This window comes from Arachis hypogaea, chromosome 5, assembly GCF_003086295.3.
Source record: "Arachis hypogaea cultivar Tifrunner chromosome 5, arahy.Tifrunner.gnm2.J5K5, whole genome shotgun sequence".
Lineage (NCBI taxonomy): Eukaryota > Viridiplantae > Streptophyta > Magnoliopsida > Fabales > Fabaceae > Arachis > Arachis hypogaea.
The window spans coordinates 95,685,210-95,697,298 of NC_092040.1; the positions used below are offsets into that span (position 1 = coordinate 95,685,210).

The following is a 12,089-nucleotide window of genomic DNA, read 5'->3' on the forward strand; positions in this document are numbered from 1 at the left end:
AAGAAGAGGGAGCCCAAAAAGAAAGAAGAAGTCGGGTTTGAAATGCCCAGAAGATATCATTCCTACACTCCCCTACTAGTTTCCCTAGTCGATATTTACAGGAAAATTTGCCATACTGAAAAGCTACTATCCCTCGGCCTATCAAGAACAAGAAGGGGGAAAGTCGTAGCAAATACTGTGAACATCACAAGTTATATGGACACTCTACCAACGATTGTTGCGACTTAAAAAATGTGATAGAGAAGCTGGTCATGGAAGGTCGGCTTAACAGATATCTCATGGAAAGGACGGATAATCATGGAAAAAGAAAACGAGATGATGAAGATAAGAGAGATCCGCCACCACGGACCCTGGAGCGGCGCATACATATGATCTCGGGAGGATTTGTCGGAGGAGGACTCACGAAATCATTTCGTAAAAGACATCTAAAGGAAGTTTACCAGGTCGGGAGCGAACTACCCGACCTCCCAACCATCTGTTTCACCAAAGAAGACGAGTAGGGTATCACTCCCGGATATGACAATCCGGTGGTAATCACCATGATTCTCGCCAACGCTCATATACACAGAACCTGGTGGATCAGGAAAGCTCAGCAGACATCTTGTTTAAACCAGCTTTTGACAAGTTGGGATTGGACGAGAAGGAATTAAGGGCATACCCTGACACCCTCTTTGAATTGGGGGACACACCTATATCACCAGGATTCATACATCTACATACAACTTTTGAAAAAGGGATGAAATCTAAAACTCTAAGCATTGACTTTATTGTCGTCGATGTGGGCTCGACCTATAATGCCTTAATAGGTAGAACGACCCTAAATCGGCTTGGAGCAGTGGTATCCACCCCCCACATTTGCATGAAATTTTCAATATTAGAAGAAATAACAACCATCAAAGGGGATCAGAAGCTGACGAGAAAGTGCTACAACGAAAGCCTAAACCTGAAAGGTAAAGGCAAGGTGGTTAACACCATTGAGCTTAGAGGCATCCGAGTTAAAGAAGAATTGCGACCACAGCTTGGAGGAGACGACCACCATGTCGAAGGAGGAGACGAGACGGAAGAGACGCGATGACGATGGATGAGCTGAACGACAGTGATGGATGACAAAGAATGAGAATAGGTCTGGACGAGAGAGGAGAGGGAGAGTAACACCTTTATTTGAGTGTTTGGGTTAGGGAATTAAGATTTTCATTTCTTAACTATAGTATTTATATTATTGGTGCAGATTTGCGGATATTATGGCAATATCCGCTATCTAATTCTATTATGACATTTGTTTAAGCGGACTAGTGAGCTAACCACTAGACTAATCCAACTTAGTTTGTGGGTAGCATTGTTGAACATTATGACATACCATTTTGGGCCTAGGGAAAAGGCCAACCCATTATGAAATTTAAAATAAAAGGCTCCATGGACGCGCAAAGCCCGCGAACACTGTCGCCGGTTCGTGAAAAGATACCAAAATGCACCTGAATTTCGCCTTCCCGCTCACTGCCACGATCCTCGAAATTTAAGCGCCTTCTATAAATACCCACTCCCACCACTCCCATTTCTCTCCTGCGCAATCTTTTTGTTCCCAAAATCTTCTTCAACTTATTATTTCTGCGCCACCTCCTCCGCCGCAACAGCCTGTGCTGCCACCATGGCTGGCAAGCGAAAGTCCTCCGCTGGCTCTGGATCTCGCTCATCCAACAGGAAAAAGACGGATCTGAAGATTGAGGCAGCTGAAGAAGCTGAACAAGCTGCTTCGACTGTCGTCAAAGAGGAGGAAATGAATGACGCCGGATTTGTTGCTTCCATGAAGGCGGACGACGCCGGTGGCGATGAAGAAGGACCTGATGCGGTGTTCGTCGGAGATCCGGTTCCCAACGAGGAGGCTAGGAGGCGTTGGCCTAAGCGGTATGAGAAGGTAAACCTTATCTGACTCTGAGTAGTAAGCATAAGAACTGCTGTAAGTGAAGCTCGATAATTTCGAAGTTGGTCTGTGTTTGGATTTGGATGAAGCTTTGCTTGTTTTCTTTTTTTTTCCTTCTTTTTTCCCCTCCTGTTTAGATTTTTTTTTTCTATTGGAAAGATTAAATTCCCAAATCTGGCTCATTTTATTGCAAAGTTTTCATCGTTAATTTGGTAATGGTTCTTCAGGTGAAGTTAGTGGCTGTAGTGAAAACAGAATCTTGAAAGAATAATTTTCAAGATTTTTACGGATATTTTTTTTTCTCTATTACAGTAAATGCAGTTAGTGGTGATATTGTTAACATTTAATTTTTATATTTTTTTATCCTTAACTAATTTTCTTCATCATATATCTAAATTTCTTCCAAAAATGATTAAAATGATTGATTTTGCATTTTTCCAATAATCTTGCAACATTTTCCTTGTAAGAAAAAAAAAGCATAAAAAAGCTATGCATTTTTCCCTTTATGAAAAATAATACTTAATTACGAAATTATTTAAAAAAAATACTTAATAACGAAATTATTTAACTAAGTTTACAACAGTGTTATAATACAGTAACTAATTTCGACATAGTCAAAAGCGTGCATGGCATTGCTGCAATAATTCTCTCTGTCCCTCCTGCCTTCTTTCACAGGAAAATGGACAAATTTAATTTATTTATAATATATAAATAGAGAAATCAAGACACAATAATTTGTTGATATTTTTAGATAGCTTCTATAGCACCGTGACATAATTATTCTAGTCTTGTATTATACTCGCCTTTTCTCATGTTCGTTACATAAATTAATATTCACTGTACAGCTCTACTGTACCCTTTTCTACATAATCCCATGTTTCGTACCCTTTTTCCATTATCCTTGATTATTATCCGAAAAATTAAAATTATTCGTCTCCTTTTCCAATTAAATTTAAATTCTAGAAATATCTGTTTTTTCTTAACTATTATTAAAATGTTATTTAATTTTAAACAGTTTATGTTTTTAAAATAAATTTACGAAACAGCGATGTTTGTTACTTGGAAAGCCAATGTCGTAGCTGTCTTCACTTTTCTAAACAGAAATGTCTAGTTTTGAATATTGGAAATGAAAATAATATCCAGAGTTTCAGAAACCATATATAAAATGTGATTCTAACAATTTAGCTCGAATATTTTTATTGTGTTTAGGCAAAAGAGTCTGCTGGGACAAAATCAAAGAGGTACGTGGGAGTTTTAAAATTCTGTACAATTTACTGCGATGCCATTTTTCTTTTTGTAGAAGCTGTTCATGACAATGAATTATGATGAAAGCTAAATATATCACTGAATCGTGTAATTTTTTGTACAGTGACAGTGACGAGGAAATCAGACTTGCTCGGCGTCACTACACTCAGGCAAAAGTAGATGGGTGTACCCTTTACAAGCTTTATGATGACGCTCATGTCAAGGTTAGTTGAGATTCATTTTTAATAGTGCCATAATAAGTCGTTGCGTTTTGCTGCATGCAAATTATTATATGTCTCGTGTTTGGCATTTTGTGTATAACGCTGGATTGTTTAGTTAGAGAAATTTGTGTTTCACTTCTATTTTGGTCAACTTCAAAGTTCCGTTAGGCATTTATTGTAGTGACTGATAACCGGAGCAACATTCCAGAACATTTCGCAGAAATGAATCAACTACTCCGAAAAAACTTGAGTAATCATCGCATCATCAGTTAATTGCAAGTTAAAGAATCACGACATACCACAAAAAGATGTGAATGTTGATGTGGGTAATAAGTTGGATTTGGTGTCTATATCATATGATAAAATTATCACCAATAACCTGAACTCACAATGAACATGGGGGGCATTTCTTTAAATTTTTTGGTTTAGTCCTTGACTTTATAAATTTCTATGTATGAAATTGTCGTTGAGAGAATGTTTTATTCACCATGCATTTTATTTATCAATATCTACTTCATGTATGCTCTTGTCTAAATGTAAGGATATGATAAGTCTTTTTTGATATGTAGGCAGGGGAAGGTGAAGACAATTATATTTGTAAAATTGTTGAGATGTTTGAGGCAGTTGATGGAACATTGTATTTCACAGCACAATGGTATTATAGGGCAAAGGATACTGTAAGTTTTATAGTGTTATGAAGCTTTTTAAAACTTTAGCCATAATAGTATTGAATAATAATGTGGGAAGTTTTAACATCTCTTTAAAATTTTCAGGTTGTTAAAGATCTTGATTACCTTATTGAGCCAAACCGAGTTTTCTTTTCAGAGGTTCAAGATGACAACCCATTGGATTGTCTTGTTGCAAAGTTAAACATTGCTAGAATACCTCTAAATGTACGGAAGCAGGTTTTACTTATGTGTATTATGTTACTTGACATTCTTCTTGCATTTATGTAATTTTATTTACTGCTGAAGTTTGATTTCAGGTTGATTTGGATGCAAAGAAGAGAACAATTCCACCTTGTGATTATTATTGTGATACACTATATCTTTTGCCATACTCGACCTTTGTTAATTTGCCTGCAGGTTTTTATTTTATACTTGTATTTCTTTATTTTACCATTTTAATTTGTAACTGCATCTCATTTTTGGACAAACTTGCACTGCAGAATGTAGGGAAAGTGGCAGTGAGACATCAACAATATCTTCAGATATTGATGTAAATGGAAGATCAGAAGTAAACTCTGAACACGTGGAAGGTGTTAATCATGAAGTTAATAAAGAACCAGAGCTTAGAGTATTAGATTTATATTCTGGTTGTGGAGCAATGTCAACTGGTTTGTGCCTTGGTGGCATTTTGTCTGGCTTGAACCTTGTTACAGTGAGTTCTATGTTGCTCTCTTGATAAATAATCCATTGAATTTATTTTGTTTGCTGATGCCTATTTTATTCTAATGGTATGCTATATTTTCAAATAGAAATGGGCAGTGGACTTGAATGAACATGCTTGTGAAAGTCTTAGGTTAAATCATCCTGAGACACAGGTAATACAACGCTTGTTTTTTCCTTTGTTATTTCTACCTGTGGGAAAATGCTAATGCTTCTCTGTCTTTCTCCTTACTTTCCAGTGGACAAAATATGTTGATATATCCATGTATATACTTGGGTTTATATAGTATAAAATAACATAATATAGTTTTTAAAGGGTATAATAGATATTATCTTTTAAGGGTGATTGTAACAACTGGTGTCTCTAACAAGGTTCAAAGAATGAAACAGTGATAGAAGCTTCAGGGAGGAGCGATACCAGTGTAATATCACCTAACTTCCCTATTGGTGATATATTAGGCTGTGTTTGGTTTTGAGAAGGAGAAGACAAAATATTGAAAATAAAACACAAAAATTAGTACTTTTTATTTTGTTTAATGATAAATTAAAATAAATTATAAAAATTTAATTTATTTTTTATTTTTTTATCAAAAAATTTGAAGAAAAAATATAATAATGAAAAATTAATAAAATTAATGACAGAAAAAATAAAAATAAATTGTTTTTCTTTTTAATGTTTATGTGTTTTTCTTCTTATCATAGATACAAAATATATTAATTCAGTATTTCTAAACACAATATCTCTGTTTATGTTTTATTTCTCAAATACCATTTTATATCTTTGTTAGTGTCTTGTTCCTGTAAATAAACAACTTTATTTTCTTGAGAGAAAAGTTAGAGAAGTAAATGGCTGTGGCAGTGATTTGGGAGTGCTGCCTCTCTCCTGGTTCTGTTTCCTGACTTTCCTCCTTGCATCCCCAGATTGAGTGTTCCCCATCCTCATTCCACTCTTTATAGTCTCTCTCTCTCTCTCTCTCTCTCTCTCTCTCTCTCTCTCTCTCTCTCTCTCTCTCTCTCTCCTGTTACAATAAGATGGCAAATGAGGTATTTTGTGTGGATTGTCCTCTGCTGGTTTAAGGGAATTAGAAGCTTCATTCCTTTAATTGTTTTCTTCATTAGGGAGGTGTGTAATAGTGTTTTACTCGTGTGCTCTTCCTTTTAAGGGATTAGAAGCTTCCTTCCTTTAAGCGTTTTGTGTTATATTGATGCACTTGAGAACAATCATGGCTGGTTTTTACTGTTGCTTTATCATTGGCAGTAAGTTGTTGCCTGTCAACTTCCATTACATAGAATATAGGAGTTGGTTGACAATGGCTGTATTTTGTTTCTTGCTTTTGCTCTTCCAAAGTTTCCAGCTATTAGCCTTTAAAGCTATTAGACTTGAAGTTAGACAGTTCTGCGTGCTAGGGACTTTTTTGCTCGTGACTGAGAGAATAGCTTGATGGTTTAAAAGAATCGACTAGGTCACAATCCAAATTTTACAAGTTAACCTTTAATGGGATTTGGGATTGGTAATGCCTTTATGAATATTTGTGTCTTGGCAAAGTTGCTAAATGATCCTTAGTTAAATATGTTTACTGTTTAGAAATTGCAGTACTGTCATTTGATGGAAAAATTAAGCGACTTTAACACTCACATGAATAGGATGACATTGCATTTCTTTTCTGGTTATTTTTTAGTTGTCATACCATTCTTGATTTGTTGACTATTTATGTTCTAAATCAGGTCAGAAATGAATCAGCAGAAAATTTCCTTTCGTTATTGAAGGAGTGGGAAAAGCTATGTAGTTACTTCTCGTTGGTCCAAAGCAAAGTGGCACATGAGCAGTATGATGAAGTTTTTAGTGCAGTAGATGATGATGATGCGAGTAGTGAAGAAGAGAACGACAATGGAGCAGATGAAGAAGTGTTTGAAGTTTTTGAAGTGTTAGACATATGCTATGGTGATCCCAATAACAAAAATGAGCAAGGATTACACTTTAAGGTCTGATAGTAACTTCTTTATTTCCAGTCTTCTTCTGTCATGGAAGTATTTCTTAAATGTTTTCTTTTTCTAATTGCAGGTTCGTTGGAAGGGTTATGGACCTGATGAAGACACTTGGGAGCCAATTTCTGGCTTAAGGTCAGTTAGAATTTTGTGTAGATAACTTGAAGCTGAGAATGTACTCTTTATTATGTAGTTGAAACACTGTATTGTTTATGTAGATAAATCTACTTCATTGTAATACTTTCATTGCTTTATTCACCCTTTTAAGTTTAGAGGATTTCTCTTCTTTGATGTATTCTCTTTATAATTTTATGTAAATTCTTTTTGCTGTTTTTTCTAAAGTGACTATTTTTTCCCAGTTGATATTAATTTATTGTACTTAATTTACAATATTGTTCCTTTTTGGTTCCCTTTATTGATTATCCTATGTTTTGTTTGATCAGTAATTGCCGGGAAAGGATAAAGGAATTTGTTACTCGTGGCTTTAAGTCAAAGATGTTACCTTTGCCTGTAAGTTTGATATTGGGTGAAGTTTTGACACATGGATGTGGGTGCTATTTGATGTCATATATATCGTCATTGTTGTCTTGTAGGGAGATGCTGATGTAATATGTGGTGGGCCTCCTTGCCAAGGCATCAGTGGTTTCAACCGGTTTCGAAACAAAGATAACCCATTGGATGATGAGAAAAACAAGCAGCTTATTGTTTTCATGGATACTGTTCAATATCTTCAACCTAGATTTTCCTTGATGGAAAATGTGGTTGATTTATTGAAATTTGCAAAAGGCTTTCTTGGAAGATATGCATTGGCTCGTCTTCTTCAAATGAATTATCAGAGTCGCTTGGGAATCCTGGCAGCTGGAGCTTATGGCTTGCCTCAATTTCGACTGCGAGTGTTTTTATGGGGTGCTAAACCTTCTGAGGTATACTAATGTTTTTGTTGCAGTATCTTTCAAAATATAGTTATCATGGTTATTTACATAAAAAAGAAAAACTATTTTGGTCTTGAAGTTCAAATTTGTGTTATATTACTATTGTTCTTTCTACATGGTACAGAAGCTGCCTCAATTCCCTCTTCCAACTCATGATGTTATTGTCAGGGGTGTTATTCCTTTAGAATTTGAGGTATGTGCAAATTTTACATTGGATTTGAGTAACTGTGTTTTGAATTGTAAGATAACATTTCAGAAGTGTTTATTAGTCATGGCATTGTGATTAATTGGCATGATCATTGGTTTCTACCAGCCATAGGTTTGTTGCTAGTTATTTACTCCTAAATTGTTTTATGATAAGATTCTTTAGAAACCCATTGGCCAACTCAAAATCTTTAAATGGAGCTCAGACTTGTAATGGATTAGTCTAACTTACATGGCTAGGGGATACTGTGTGAAACAAAAATAAAATCCATTTTATAATTCTGATGCGAAATGGATGATTAATGTCTCATTTTTTTTAAATTTAAAAAAGCATTGCAAAATCTTGAACTATAATATACTAAAGTCCTTAAGAAAATTTATTCACTTGCAGATAAATACAGTTGCACATGATGAAGGTCACCATATTACATTGGAAAAAAAACTTTTGTTGGAAGATGCTATTTCTGACCTTCCTTTGGTATAATTTTTATTCATGATTTTATTGCCTTTATGTTTTATGATAAGTTAGTTGTTGATGAATGTTATTTTACCCTATTCAGATTGAGAATGATGAAAGTCGGGATGAGATGCCATATGACAAACCAGCGAAGACGGACTTCCAACAGTTTATTAGACTAAGCAAGAGTGGTAATCCATTCTTACATCACTATTTGGTTTGTAAGATGTATAGACAGTATTGTTTAATAGTTTGTTATATATGTTGCATAAAAGTTATTTTGTAATAATATTTGGTTATAGACTGTGTGGCAAATGAAATATGAGCTCTAATTTGTTTATGTGCAGCAATGTTGGGTCTTTCACGAAGTTCAAAATCATTAAAGTCTTTGCTTCATGATCATCGTCCGTTTGGATTGAATGGAGATGATTACCAGCGTGCATGTCGGATCCCCAAGAAAAAGGTTTTCTTCATTTCTGTAAGGTTGTTATATAAGTATTCTAACATTAACATGTTAACAATCATTATATATTGCAATTAGGGTGCATGCTTTAGAGATTTACCAGGTGTTCGAGTGCGACCTGATAATAAAGTGGAATGGGATCCTAATGTTAAACGAGTATATTTGGATTCTGGAAAACCATTGGTAAGAAAAGTTTTATTCTAAAGTTATCTATGCATTCTTCGTTTGTGGCACTATATTTTTAATTCTTAGAAACTCATTTCTAAAACATGTTCTTTAAATGTTACTTCAGGTTCCAGATTATGCCATGACTTTTGTGAAAGGAACATCATCAAAGTAAGTTTTCATCCATATATTTTTCTCTGTTGGGGGTTTGATTATTATGTTGCATTCAAAATATTGCATGACATCTAATTTTTTTTTCCTGAGTAGGTGATGATGAGAGTTTTTCAATTGTTTCTCTCACATTTTAATGTAAAATTCATATGTACCATGCTGCTGTTTATCTGATCCTTATTGTTTTCATGTTTGGTGTCCATGTCCTAGACCTTTTGCTCGCTTGTGGTGGGATGAAACTGTTCCAACTGTTGTGACTAGGCCAGAACCTCATAATCATGTACGTGTTTTTTATTTATGGAGCACAGTTCATTCATATCTGATTATTTTGTCGAATTTATAGATTTACTTCATGAATAATGAATACATTGCCATCTTATCAAATTTCCAAAATTTTTCGTTCCTATACTTAGGTGCTTCACTATAACTATATTAATGGAAATGTGTCATTTTGTGTAAAATATAGTTTAGGTGTTGAATGCTATTTGTGACTGGAGCTTTTGAAAAATGGAATTAGATGAATTAGTAAAGGTTTATAGTTTTGATAGTATTTAAACACTACCAAGAAACAATGAATTTGTGAAGCCCTAAATGGATTATATCTCCTTTCCCCCTTATCCCACTCTTTAGAATGAAGGTTTTACACATCATCCCAAAATTTGTATTTTTTAGGCAATTTTACACCCTGAGCAAGATAGAGTGTTGTCAATTCGAGAAAATGCAAGGCTTCAAGGTTTTCCAGACTTTTACAAACTCTGTGGGCCTGTGAAAGAAAGGTAACCATAATAATCTTTCTAGTATGCGGTTTTATCTTTTCTTCACTATGTCAAATATGAATCTGCGAATGATGTTATAGATGTGAATAGAAATTTTATATATAAACAAGAACGGACTGACTCTCATTGTAGATATGTTTTGTGAAGTTGCCAAATCTCAAGATACCATTATCCCGAGATATTTCATATTCTAGTATTCGCAAAAACATGTTTTTCACCTTTTAAATATCACCATGTTACTATGTTAGTTTTGTTCAGATTAAATTACATTGAAAAAAGTTGTTCACAATATAAGTATATATTCTAGCATTTATACACCACATTGTATAATATAATTGATTTCACTTTAGGTACATACAAGTTGGGAATGCTGTTGCAGTTCCAGTAGCACGAGCTCTGGGATATACACTTGGTCTTGCATTTCAAGGTTCTACAACTGATGGGCCTTTGTATAAATTACCTGAAAAATTTCCCATGATTAGGGAACGTGTTTCTTCTGTATCATCTGAAGATGTTGAATGAATTCAGTTTTTATTGTATTTTTATGATAAATTAAGGATTCATCACATCCTTCAAAGGAGGAATTGTATTTAAAAAGGGCTATAGGATGATTCTGATCTTCCAGCCTAGAATTGCATGATATGCTGTATTGAAGATATGATATGTATTGGTAAATTAAAGCAATTGATTGTCCAATGGACTACAAGCAAGAAACTCGGCTACGCAAGCCACCAATATTACATTTTCTAGTTAATTTTTTTCTTATTTTATGTTTTAATATTAAGTTGTCATATATCATGCTGTGTGTTTATTACAAAATAGTTATTAAATTATAAGTGCATAACTATATTTTTAATCCGTGTTTTGTATGTTTGTGTATGTTTCTGTGAGTAATTATTTAGATAGGCAGAGTCTAGTATATAGAGTATATTTTGGTGTTTTTTTTAGTAAGATGTGACCTCAAAAAGTTCCTAATTTGAAGGTTTGGTGATGAGTTGACATATCAAATGTTATGTTGTTATTGTCAAATTGGTTAAAAATTTATTTGTGTATTTTGTATGATAATATGATTATTGTGCCAAATGTTATATGTATTAAAATATAATTATTAGATGTATATTAAAATTAGTTATTAATATAAAATATATTAGAATATAAAGTATATATTAAAATGAGCTAAAAAATACATATATTTATATATATATTTGTATACAAATATATGGTTGTTGATTTTTGTATATACATGGCATTTTTATTTAAAATAATATAATCATAATAATGTGTTGTTTAAAATATATAATTTGTATATAAATAGCATTTATTGTACATATATTTTATCAAGTAAATTTCAACTGAAATCAAGTTAAAAAAAATGTTCTACTCCATAACTATAAACAAATCTAAAACCTCTTTTCTCAATACACAAATATAATAATTTTATCATATATATATATATATATATATATATATTAGATGTGTTCCAACGGATAATGTGATTGAAATTATGTTTTAAATTATCCCTCTCAATTTAGTTTTTTTTTTTTTTATAGGTATTCTTTTAGCTAACAAAAACTAGATATTATTTACTTCAGTTGCTAAAGATACAAAAAGATAGTCTTAGAGTTTTGTCACAATATTGTACAATTTCATTTAAATCAAATAAATACAACTATTTAAAATTATTATCTCACATAATTAATTCTACACATATTACGTAATAGTGCTAATAAAATTCAATAACTTAAAATATAAAAAATTAACAAAATTATATTACTGTATTATTGTTTATTGACATAAAATATTATTGAGAGCTCCACATCTTATATATATTTTGGTCTTGAGATCTTGTTAAAAGGTAGTCGAATGACAAACACCTTCTGACATATAATATTGAGACTTATGTCTTCTTTAATAATATCATTGAATTTTCTATTCTCTTTTATCAATTTAAGGGTAAAATATGTATCCGTATGGATTGTATTACTCCTCGGCCTGATGTTATAAAAATTTATACATTTTTTTGAGTATCTAAAAGAAGCTATTGGTAATAATATTTGCTATTTAAAAAAATATCGATTAAAATATTATTTTAAAGACATTTGTAAGGTAATTACATATGTATATAAAATATTTTTTGATAAAGTGGGCAACAATAATTGAGTT

General features: G+C 32.9%; 1 protein-coding gene across 1 annotated transcript; it reads left to right on the forward strand.

Moving 5' to 3' along the window:
* The first annotated feature begins 1,436 nt into the window (after nucleotides 1-1,436).
* On the forward strand, nucleotides 1,437-10,691 carry LOC112802078 (DNA (cytosine-5)-methyltransferase CMT3). Its single transcript, XM_025845086.3, has 21 exons — nucleotides 1,437-1,912; nucleotides 3,128-3,159; nucleotides 3,288-3,387; nucleotides 3,954-4,061; nucleotides 4,158-4,277; nucleotides 4,370-4,469; nucleotides 4,553-4,764; nucleotides 4,862-4,927; nucleotides 6,498-6,755; nucleotides 6,835-6,893; nucleotides 7,202-7,268; nucleotides 7,352-7,681; nucleotides 7,815-7,883; nucleotides 8,286-8,372; nucleotides 8,455-8,542; nucleotides 8,699-8,814; nucleotides 8,893-8,997; nucleotides 9,107-9,150; nucleotides 9,361-9,430; nucleotides 9,823-9,926; nucleotides 10,277-10,691. The coding sequence occupies exons 1-21, from the start codon at nucleotides 1,646-1,648 to the stop codon at nucleotides 10,446-10,448; spliced, it is 2,574 nt and encodes an 857-aa protein (XP_025700871.1). The 5' UTR covers nucleotides 1,437-1,645; the 3' UTR covers nucleotides 10,449-10,691.
* The last annotated feature ends 1,398 nt before the right edge of the window (nucleotides 10,692-12,089 follow it).